This window comes from Canis lupus, chromosome 1, assembly GCF_011100685.1.
Source record: "Canis lupus familiaris isolate Mischka breed German Shepherd chromosome 1, alternate assembly UU_Cfam_GSD_1.0, whole genome shotgun sequence".
NCBI classification, from domain to species: Eukaryota; Metazoa; Chordata; class Mammalia; order Carnivora; family Canidae; genus Canis; species Canis lupus.
Window position 1 is genome coordinate 99469346 of NC_049222.1, and position 12171 is coordinate 99481516.

Below are 12171 nucleotides of genomic sequence, written 5' to 3' on the forward strand. Positions count from 1 at the left end.
CCACCTTTTTTGTTACTGTGATTAATGCTATTAACATTGATACACAAATGTCTGTTCTAGTCCCTGCTTCAGTTTCCTTAGATATACACCCTAAAGTGGTATTGCTGGTCATATGGTAATTTTTAATTTTTTGAGGAAGGAACCCCTATACTATTTTCAAAAGCAGCTATACCATTTTGCATTCCTGCTGTCCTATGAGCAGTGCACAGGTATTCCAATTTCCCCACGTACTTGCCAACACTTGTTTTCTGTTTTTTTAAAAAAAATAATGGGCATCCCGGGTAGCTCAGCAGTTTAGCACTGCCTTCAGCCCAGGGTGTGATTCTGGAGACCCGGGATCGAGTCCTGCATCGGGCTCCCTGCATGGAGCCTGCTTCTCCCTCTGCCTGTATCTGTGCCTCAGTCTCTCTGTGTCTCTCATGAATAAATAAATAAAATCTTTAAAAAATAAAAAATAAAAAAAATAATGACCATCCTAGTAGGTGTGAAGTGGTGTCTCATTGTGGTTTTGGTTTGTTTTTTCCTAACATTAGTGATGCTGATCCTTTTCTCATGTACTTATTGGTGATTTTATATCTTTTTTTGAGGACATCTCTTTGCCCATTTTTAAATTGGGTTGTTTATTTGTTGTTGGAGTTTTTGTATACTCTAGATATTGATCTCTCATCAAATATTTTTTCCCATTCTGTGAGCTGTGTTTTCACTCTCATAATTGTGTCTTTGGACACAAAAATTTTAAATTTTGATGAAGTCCAACTTATCTTCTTTTTTCTTCTGTTGCCTGTGGTTTTTTTTCCTAAAGATTTTATTTATTTATTTTAGAGACAGAGTGTGTGCATATGCATGATGGGGGAGGGGTAGAAGGAGAGAGAGAGAGAGATTGACAGAGTCTCAGGAAGACTCCATCCTGAGCATGAACCCAAATCAGGGCTCCATCTCATGACTGTGATATCATGACCTGACCTGAAACCAGGAGTTGGACTCTCAACCGACTGAGCTCCCCAGGTGTCCCATTGTTGCCTGTGCTTTTATGTCACATCCAAGAATCATCGCTAAATCCAATGTTACAAAGCTTTTGCCCTTTGTAGTCTTTTGAGTTTTATAGTGTTAGCTCTTAGTTTTATTTTATTTTATTTTTTTTTGTTTTATTTTATTTTTAAAAAATTTTCATGTAAATTCCAGGTAGTTAGCATACAGTGTCCTATTAGTTTCAGGCGTACAATTTAGTGATTCAACACTTCCATACATCACCTAGTGCTCATCACAAGTGCCCTCCTTAATCTTCATCACCTGATGGAGGGAGGCGGGTGGGGGATGGGCTAAATGGGCGAAGAGTATTAAGGAGGGCACTTGTCAGGAGCCCTGGGTGTTGTATTAAGTGATGGATCACTGAATTCTACTCCAGAAATGAATATTGCACTATATATTAACTACAAAATTTATATATTTTTAAAAGATTTTATTTATTTATTTATTTATTTATTTATTTATTTATTTATTTATTTATTTATTTATGTGAGATAGAGAGCGAGAGACAACATAAAACACAAGCAAGGGGGAAGGGCAGAGGGAGAGGGAGAAGCAGGCTCCCGGTTGAGCAGGGAGCCTGAGGTGGGGCTCAATCCCAGGACCCTGAAATCATGACCCAAGCCAAAGGCAGATGCTTAGCCAACAGAGCCACCCAGCTGCCCCCAAAATTTAAATTACAAAAAAAGTGAGGAAGTGGGCAAAAAACAATAATCCCCATGAGCTGTTCTATCCATCACCCACTCACCTCTGGTCTGGTAACTATTAGTTTGTTCTCTATAGTTAGGTGTCTGCTTCTTGGTTTCCTCCCTTTCTTTTTTTCCCCCTATTATATTATTCAGCCATAAAAAAAAGAATGAAATCTTGCCTTTGCAATGACATGGATGGAACTAGAGGGTATTATGCTAAGGGAAATAAGTCAGAGAAAGGCAAATACCATTAGATTTCACTCATATGTGGAACTTAAGGAACAAAAGCTCTTACTTTTAGTTCTTTGACCCACTTTGAGTTAATTTTTGTATATGGGGTAAGATAAAGGATGAAATTCATTCTTTTGCATATAGAACTACAGTTTTCTAGCACCATTTGTTGAAAAAACTGTTCTTTCCTCATGGCACTATTGTCAAAAATCATTTGACCATACACTCAAGGGTTTATTTTTATGCCACTACTGTACTGTTCTGATTATTATAAATTTGTAGTAAATTTCAAAATATTCCTATTAATATTTTTGAAATTGTCTTAATTTCATTTTCATATTTGTTACTAATCTAGTTAATGGAAATGAAACTGATTTTTGTATTTTTTCCTACTACTTTGTTGAACTCATGTACTAACTAATATTGTGTGTGTGTATTCCTTGGAGTTTTATATATATATATATATATATATATATATATATATATATATATATATATAAAATAATGTCCTCTGGGAATATAGTTTTACTTCTTGCTTTCCAATCAGCATGCCTTTTATTTCATTTTCTTGCCTAAATTCCCAAGTGGGATTTCCAGAACAATGTTGAATAGAAACGGTGAGAGAGGACATCATTGACTTGTTTCTGATGTTTAGGGAGGAAGCTTTCAATCTTTGACTATTGAGCATGACGTTAGCTGTGAGTTTTCATAGATGACCTTTATCAGCCTGAAGAATTCCCTTTTATTCCTAAGTGGTTGGGTATTTTCTTTTGTGAAAGGATGTTGGGGTTTTTCAAGTGAACTCTGCATCTATTGAGATGGTCATGCGTTTTTTTTCTCTTTCATTCTATCAGTGACATTATTACATGACTTTAATATGCTGAACCACTCTTAGATTCCTGGAATAAGATCCCGGTTGGTCACAGTGTATAATCACTGTAATGTGCTGCTGGATTTGGTGTGCTAGTCTGTTGTTAACTTTGCATTTATATTCATGAGGGACACTTATCTCTAGTTTTCCTTTTTTTTTTTAAGATTTTATTTATTTACTCATGAGAGACACACACAGAGAGGCAGAGACACAGGCAGAGGAAGAAGCAGGCTCCCTGTGGGGAGCCCAATGTGGGACTTGATCCCAGGACCTCGGGAACACGCCCTGAACCAAAGGCAGTCGCTCAATCACTGAGCCACCCAGGCATCCCTGTCTCTAGTTTTCCTTTCTTGCTGTGTCTTTGTTGGGCTTTTGTATCAGCATAAAACTGGCCTCTGAAAATGAGTTGGGAAGTGTTCCTTGTCCACCTATTTCTTGGAAGTGTTTGAGAAGGACTGGGGTTAACCTCTCTTAATGTTCTGTAGAATTCCTCAGTGAAGCCATCCTGTTCTCAGCTTTCCTTTGTGGGAAGGCTAAAAATAGACTATTTCATTGTCCCATTAAACCCATGGTTTACATTCAGGTTCACTCTTGGTCCTGTATATTCTGTGGATTGTGACTCGTATCTACCCTTCATCATCATATCAAAAAGAATGATTTCGGGGATCCCTGAGTGGCTCAGCAGTTTGGCGCCTGCCTTTGGCCCAAGGCGCGATCCTGGAGTCCCGGGATCAAGTTCCGCGTCGGGCTTCTGGCATGGAGCCTGCTTCTCTCTCTGCCTGTGTCTCTGCCTCTCTCTCTCTCTCTTTCTGTGTGTCTATCATAAATAAATAACTAAATCTCTTAAAAAAAAAAAGGAATGATTTCATTGCTCTGAAAATCCTCTGTGCTCTGCTGGTTCATCACTCCCTCCCTCCAAACCCTGGACAACCACCAATTTTTTTTTTTTTTTTTTAGTTTCCATTGTTTTGTTTTTGTAGAATCTAATAGAATCTAATAAAATGGGAACCAAACAGTATTGAGCCTTTTTATATTGGCTTTTTTCACTTAGTAAAATGCATTTAAGTTTCCTACAGACATTTCATGGTTTGATACCTCATTTCTGTTTCAGTGCTAAGTAATATTCAAATGTTTGGACATACCACAGTGTATTTACTCACCTACTGAAGGACATCCTGGTTACTTCCACATTTTGTAATATTGAACAAAGCTACAGGTTTTTGTGTATATATATATGTAGATTTTCAACTCACTTGGATAAATAACAATGAGCACAATAGTTGAATTATATGGTAAGGTTTAGTTTTCTGTGAAATTATTTTTCCAAAGTGGCTGTGCCATTTTGCTTTCCCACCTGCCATGATTAGAGCTCCTGTTGCTCGCTCCACATTTTCATCAGCATTTGTTGCTGTCAGTGTTTTTCAATTTTTGCCCTTTTAACAGGTATGCAGTAGTCTCTTGTTTTAATTTTCATTTTTCTGGTGACATATATGGAGCATCTTTTCCTGTGTTTGCCATCTCTATATCTCCTCTGGTGAGGTGACTGCTCAGATCTTTGCTTATTTTTTAAATAGTTTTTAGCTTTCTTATCGAGTTTTAAGAATTCTTTGTCTATTTTGGATAAGTCTTTCTACCAGACATATTTTTACAAATATTTTCTCCCAGTTTTACTGTCTTCTCATTCTCTTGGCAGTGTCTTTTGTAGGGCAGAGGTTTTTTTTTTTTTAAGATTTTATTTATTTAGGGAATCCTGGGTGGCGCAGCAGTTTAGCGCCTGCCTTTGGCCCAGGGCGCGATCCTGGAGACCCAGGATCGAATCCCACGTCGTGCTCCCGGTGCATGGAGCCTTCTTCTCCCTCTGTCTATGTCTCTGCCTCTCTCTCTTTCTCTCTCTGTGACTATCATAAATTTAAAAAAAAAATTTAAAAAAATTTTATTTATTTATTCATGAGAGACAGAGACAGAGAGAGAGAGAGCATGAGAGACAGAGGCAGAGACACAGGCAGAGGGAGAAGTAGGCTCCACTCAGGGAGCCCGACGTGGGACTCAATCTGGGGTCTCCGGGATCATGCCCCGGGCCGAAGGCTGTGCTAAACCGCCGAGCCACCCGGGCTGCCCAATCCCCACAGTTTCTGAGGAGGAGTCCAACATCATTTTTACCTTCCCTCCTCTTTAGGCAGGCTATTTTTCCTGCAGTTTAAATGTCCTCTGCTAAGGTGTCACTTCATTTTGGCATTTATCCTGTTTGGGGTCCTCTGAGCATCCTGGATCTGTGGTTTGGTGTCTGACATTAATTTGGAGCAAAAGTCTCTGTCATTATTGCTTCAGCTATAGTTTCTGTTCCTTTCTCTCATTTTCCTTGTTTGAGTGGTTGCCCTATGCACATGTTACATCCTTTGTAGCTGTGTTGGATATTCAGTGGCATTGTCACAGTCTTTTCTGCTCTTTGCTCTTTACTTTGGGAGACTGTTGGCACATGCTCGTGCCCAGAGGCTTCGTCATCTGCTGAGTCCCGTCTACTGATGAGGCAGTCACAGGCATTCTCTGGCTTACTTTTGGTGGTCTCTAGCATTTCCAGAATTTTTTCTTAGATTTTCCATCTGTTTACATGACCCATCTGTTCTTACATGTTGTCAGCTCTTCCAGCTGTGACTTTAGCATATTAATCCTACTTATTTAAAATCCCCCATTCTGATTCTTTTTTATTTAAATTCAATTTGCCAACATGTAGTAACCTAGTGCTCACCCCATCAAGTGCCCCCCTTAGTGCCCGTCACCCAGTTACCCCTCCACCCCCCTTTCCAAAACCCTTTTTTCGTTTTCCAGAGTCCAGAGTCTTTCATGGTTTGTCTCCCTCTCTAATTTTACCCACTCAGTTCCCCTCCTTTCCCTTATAATCTCTTTCACTATTTCTTATATTCCCCGTATGAGTGAAATCATATGATTGTCCTTCTCCGATTGACTTACTTACTCCGATTGACTGACTTACTCCGATTGACTCAGCATCATGCTCTCCAGTTGCATCCATGTCGAAGCAAATGGTGGGTATTCGTCCTTTCTGATGGCTGAGGAATATCCTATTGTTTGTAGACCACATCTTCCCCATTCTGATTCTTCCAACATTCCTGCCATTTGTGAGTCTGGTGCTGATACTTGCTCTGTCACTTTAGACCATGTTTTGTCTTTGTGTTATACCTTGTAGGTTTTCCCTGAGACCCAGGCATGATGTATTGGGCAAAAGGAACTCTAGTCAATACCTTCAGTGGTATAGTGTCGAGTATGGGAGCAGGGCAAGGGATCTATAGGGTATGATTAGATCTCAGTCTTTTGTGGGCCTGGCGACTGAGCTCTGACCTGCACACATCCCTCAGGGTTTTCCCCACCATGTGTGGGACAGGATGGCTGGAGGAGGCTGGAGCTGGGTATTTCCGTCTCCCCATGGAAGGGTAAAGGGGTGGAGCATGGGTATGTGCCTTCTCCCAGGTTGCTTAGACTCTGATAAAACCCCAATAGGTGAGGCCTCGTAAAATAGTTTCTTCTGAAGGTGGATCTTTTTAGGAAGAGCAGGATGCTCTGCATATTTCAAAATGGTTACTTTACCCCTGCCTGCCATGAGCACAAGGGGATCCTTTTCTTCAGAGTTGACAGTAAGACCCTGATGGCCTTTTGGAGGTACCCTCATAAAAGTGCAGAGGTCCCAATGGCTGGGTCCCCGGGAGTTTTTATTCTTCAGTGTTGTCCACATGGAGCCTCCAGCAATGAGATCATTATAGTTCAGGTTTTCAGGCCCAGCACTGACTTCTGCAGGTATTTGAGCATTTCTATCCTGGTATTTGTGCTTCCCTGTGTCTGCCGGTTTGTCTTGTTTCTCTGGCGGCAGCTTGTCCTGTGACCTCACTTCTCTGACAGAGACTTGTCGATTTTTGTTCAGTTGTTTGCCTTTTGGAAGGACAGAGAAACAACTTCCCAGCATTCTAATGCAAGACTGGAAACTAGAATTCCTCTATATTTTTAATGGGTAACATCCATATATTCAAAATTCAGGAAGGAAAACAAGGATATGCAGAGTAAAGATTTTATTTTCACCACATTTTATTTATAATATGTAACTGTTACTAGTTTGTGTATTATCTCAGAGATAGTGTATACTCATGGGAATATTTGACTGATTATGTGTTTATCTATTATCTATCTATCTATCTATCTATCTATCTATCTATCTATCTATATTTAATAGGCTCCATGCCCAATGTGGGGCTTGAACTCATGACGCCAAGATAAAAAATTTTGTGCTTTCTGACAAGACGGCCAGGAGGTCATATTACATATTTCTTATACCAGTGGCATCATGGTATACCCAGTATCTTATAGTTTACTTTTTTTCACTCAACAATGTGTCGTGGAGATTGTTCTTTGTAATGGCTGCATAGTATTCCTTTGATGGATAATTTAGATGTTTCCAATAGTATTTTTTGGTCAGCTACGTGCATTGCCATTTTCTGAACTATTGTGCAGAGATTTTAATTTCTTTTTATTGTGGTAAAATATTTGTAACTTAAAATTTACCATTTTAATCATTTTTAAATTCAGTGGCATTAAGTACATTCATGTTGTACAACATTCATACCACCCATCTTCAGAACTTTTGCATCTTCCCAAACTGGACCCCTGTCTCCATTAAACACTAATTGTTCATCCTCCCTCAGCCCCTGGCACCCACCTTCTACTTTGTCTCTGAATTTGACTACTCTGGATACCTTTAATTTTTAACGTAGATAAAGTTATCGATCTTGTCCTTGATGGCTAGTGCTTTTCTGTGTTCAGAGATGACAACGATGCCCTCATTAGGAGGGTTAGATGACCTCCTTGGTCATGCTGTGGCACAATCACCTCCTTGCCTGGATTTCCCTGGAAGGTAAAAGTTGGAGAGGGAGGTGAGCAGGTGGACAGAGAACAGACGCTCTGGACAGCAGATCCTGGGAATGTGACCAGTGCAGGAACAGCATGTTCAGCATCACTCATATCTTTGCATGAGAAGGGGCTGTGTGCCAGGAAGGCGCCCCGACTCAGTATCAGTTTAGGGCATGTTGGAGTTGATGGGATTGGTCAGGATAGCAGGATTGTGCCCATGATGAGTTCAGGTGACCGGAGTATCTCGAGGTTCATGCTCCAGAACAGGTGCCCCATTTCTGGTACTTGAGCGCCTCAAGGCCACTGCAAGCAGGATGCCCCTCTCCTCCTAATTACAAAGGTCACACTCATGTCTTTAATGCCAAATTCAAATGTTACAGAAAAATGCAGTGCTCCTCATCATGGTCTGATCCCCAAAGAAAACCTCAGTCTAAGTAAGGCACATATATTTTTATTTACTTTCCTATTCAGACACATTCATTCTTGTACTTTACATACATGGCCATCTTTCACATGCACACAGTGATGGATCTACCTCAGTTAAAAATAAATTAAGTATAGAGAATGTATTCATTTAAATTTTATTGTAGAAGTGCTTCATGAATACATTCTCCGAATCAACAATATATGAGGAAAGTGGCATTGCTTTCTTGCTTCTCCCTCTTACCTCCTCCCAGACAGAATAATTTCCATCCCCTCTTCTTTGTATTTACACACACACATTTGCTTCACAACTGCAGACTTGGAGCAGCACTCACGCCAGCGCATTTGTGACTCATTTTCTCACTGGCTGTGATGCTCGAGTACACCATGATTCAGTGCTTGAGAGCCACCTGGGGAACCTGTTAGAACAGGCCTGCAGAGCCTTGTCTCCTGCAGCAGTGGTCAGCGCAGCCTGGGCCTGTTGAGGTGCCCACGCTGGGAACCATGTCCTGTCCAGGTGCTTGTACAAACACTCTGTGTATTTGAGGGTTTTGTAGGGTGGTTTTTAGGCATGGAAATGGTGAGTCAGAGGATTAGCTGTGACTGCTTTTACTGATGTGGCCAAATTGAGCCCCAACAAGCCAGATCCCGCTCCCCCAATAGCGCGTGTCCGGTCTGTCCCTTTCCCATCACCTGGGGCAAACGTTGTAAAGATTGCTTCTATTTTGCCAGTCTGATATATCTTAAAATACATAATTAAGTAATTACAAACGCTGAAAAATGAATTCCTTTTTTGTAAGTAAACTTTTTATTTTGGATTTATACAGATGCTGCAAGACACTGAGTCCCCAGCATGTTGTACCTAATTATGGTTTGTTTCCCAGAATGAAGAAATTAACATTGATCCAACTAAACTATTTGGAGTTTACCATTTTTCCTACCAGCATCCTTTTCAGATCCCACATTGCGTTTAGAGGTAACGCAATGTCTCCTTAGGCTCCCGTGGTCTATGTCTCCCATGTTCCAGAAACTTTGAGAAATCCTGGTCTGATATTCTGTGGAACATCCCTCAATTTGGGTCTGTTTGGTGTTTTTCTTATGATTAAACGGGGTTACAGGTTTTGGAGGGAAACACCAGAGGTGACTTGCCCTCTCAGCAGCTTACGTCACATCAAGGGATACATGTGGCTGTACCCATGCTTCAGACCTAACTGTGAAGGCTCCAGACTCACACAACAGCAGCAACAGGAGGTACTCATCACTGGCCCCTACTTCCCAGTGTTTTTGCCATCTTGTTTCTGGATGGCTCCTGGCTTCTTAGTCACCCAGCTGAGGGTGACTCTCCCCATGGTCGCTTCAACACAAGCCAAAGGGGTGAGCTTCACTGGGTGAATCTGCATCATCTTTGCACCCCCTGAACCAATCCCTGGGTTGATGTAATTCCTTGAAAATACAGCTCTTGACTACACACAGGCTGAGGTTATAAGCCAGCCTTGAGACTAGGAATAAGGATAACTTAAGTCAGACCACATGGGCTGAATAGAGGACGAGGTACTTCTCCTAATGCTTTTCTAGCCTTTCCTCCTTGTCCTCCAGCCTGTGCAGGTGGATCCACTTTCATCCATGTTGTTACTGTGCTGCTTTCAAAGCACTGTCTCTGCCTGTCGTCAGCAATATATATACCAAGCTGGGGACTAGGTGGTGTGGGGTGGGCATGGTCTACCAGGTGCATCTGTGGAGAATTTAAAAACAATTGTGAAACCAACATGTAATCTTTAAGATTTTATTTATTTATTCATGAGAGGCCCAGAGAGAGAGGCAGAGACACACACGGGAGAAGCAGGCTCCCTGTGGGGAGCCCGATGTGGGACTTGATCCCAGGACACTTGATCCCAGGCCTGAGCAGAAGGCAGATGCTTAACCAGAGCCACCCAGATGCCCCCCAAATTTAATCTTTTTATCATCACCATATGCTAGTACTTACAGTGTGATAAAATTCTTTTTGAGAAGCAAAGGCCCAGGTCGAGAACATTTTCAACACTGCAGAAGCTTCCTTAAGGAAATGTCTTAATACTTAGTGTGATCCTAATTCTCTGTTCACAGATGCTGAGAAACTCAATCTCAGACATGTTTGGGGTCCCCTGGCCTTGTGAGGGTGTGTGAAGGCTTTCAGTCAGTCTCCCTTGTGGACTACTTCCATCCTGAGTGGGCCGTTTCTACTCTGCTTTCAATCATCTCTGGGGGGTTCCCGAGCAGCCTTCTACCTGGGTCAACCCTCAAGGCCACAGCTGGTTTTCCTGACTCACTGGCTTCTGTCTTATTGCTGTTCTGTGAGGCCCTGCTGGGTGCCCAGTGGTGTCTATGCCATCCTCACAGCTGGGTCTGTAGCTCCTTTTGTGTTGAACGATTCTGAGGCTGGATTTTCCTCCTATACCTCAACGCAGTGTATTGCAACAGATTAAATTGTAGAAACAGATGTGAGCATCCAGCAATCTTCTGTGAATCCAAACTTAAAGGAAATTTGCAAAATTGTAAAACAGTTAACACTGGGAAATATGTTTTTGAAAATGTAATGTTTATGTACAAAGATCTATCCATTTATTTTAGGGAGCGCCCTGGAGTGAAGCCCAATCCCACACAGAGGTCACGACCAGAGCGCACATCAAGAGTTGGACGTCAATCCACTGTGCCACCCAGGCCCCCAAAAGTGTAATGTTTATTTTTAAAGGAAAGGTAGGGACGCCTGGGTGGCTCAGCGGTTGAGCGTCTGCCTTTGGCCCCCAGGGTGGGATCCCACGGCCCCAGGATCGAGTCCCCGGGCTCCCAGCATGGAGCCTGCTTCTCCCTCTGCGTCTCTCATGAATAAATAAAATCTTAAAAAAACAAAGTAAAGGTATTCTTAATAACGGCAAACATGCACACACACACAACCCGCATTAACAGCTTTCTGAGGCATCAGTCATCTTCGGAGAAGAAAGTGGTCTTGAGAGTGGGAACCGCTCCTCTTTCGGTGACTGCGGCCCAGGAGGCCATGGGGTGGGCGCTGCGGGAGGAGGGGGCGGCCTGTACCGAGCCTCCCGGCCCAGCCGACCCCCATCCCCCCTAAGCAGGGGGTTCACGCCCCGGCCTAGCGCTCAGGGCTCCGAGAAGCCCGCTCCGCCTGCAGGGCGCCTCCCCCGCCCGCGGTCTCCCCCACCCCACCGCACGGGACTGCCCGGCTGACTCCGCGTCAGGTAACAAGCAAACGGAGAACCACCCGCCTGAGGTGAGTCACATGCCTTGTTACAGAAAAAGAAGCGGGAGCTCAGACACGCCAAGGGCCTTGCGGGGCTTGCCCGACGGAGCAGACGAGGCTCATGGACCACCCCCAGCGCCGGCCCGCCTGCGTGCCCCTATCCCCGCTTGCTGGCCCGGCCGGCCAGCGCGCCCACCCCCTCTCCCCGCCCCACTTCCCGGCCCGCCGGATCTCTACTCCCCGTCAAGCCAGTCTTGGGCGCCAGACAGCCGCCGGTCCCCTCCCGCTTGCCTCACTTCCGGCGCCCGAGCCGGAACCTTTCCGATTCTGAAATCCGCGCTCCGGAAATGAGTCACTCTGCCAGCATCAAAGATGGCTCCCTGCCCTTCCGCCGCAATGATCAATGGAGGAGAAGCGGGAGCAAACCCGGAAGTTGCCCGGCTCAGCCATGGCAGCCACCGGGGGCGTGGCTTCCGGCGGCTGGAGCCTGGGAGTCGGGGCGGCAGGGTCGAGGCGAGGCCGTGGCTGACAGGGGCTCCTCCCCCGACGGCGGCGGCTGGTGCCCAGGCGGACGGGCGGCCCCCAGCTCGGGGCCGCGAGAGGCGCCAGGGCAGCACCGGGGAATGGACGAGGGGAAGATGGACGAGAATGAATGGGGCTACCACGGTGAAGGCAACAAGAGCCTGGTGGTGGCCCACGCGCAGGTGAGCGGCGGAAGGTCGGCGCGGTCCCGGGCCCTCACCCCGTCCCGGGGCGTTCCGCGTCCCCCAGGGTGGGCTCCACGA

General features: G+C 44.2%; 1 protein-coding gene across 1 annotated transcript in view; it reads left to right on the forward strand.

Moving 5' to 3' along the window:
• The first annotated feature begins 11852 nt into the window (after positions 1 to 11852).
• The window catches only part of IPPK (inositol-pentakisphosphate 2-kinase), a 40768-nt gene continuing 40449 nt past the window's right edge, over positions 11853 to 12171 (forward strand). Inside the window, exon 1 of the mRNA XM_038527407.1 lies at positions 11853 to 12090. Within this exon, the coding sequence (XP_038383335.1) occupies positions 12010 to 12090 (81 nt within the window). The 5' untranslated portion in view covers positions 11853 to 12009. The remainder of the gene's footprint in view (positions 12091 to 12171) is intronic.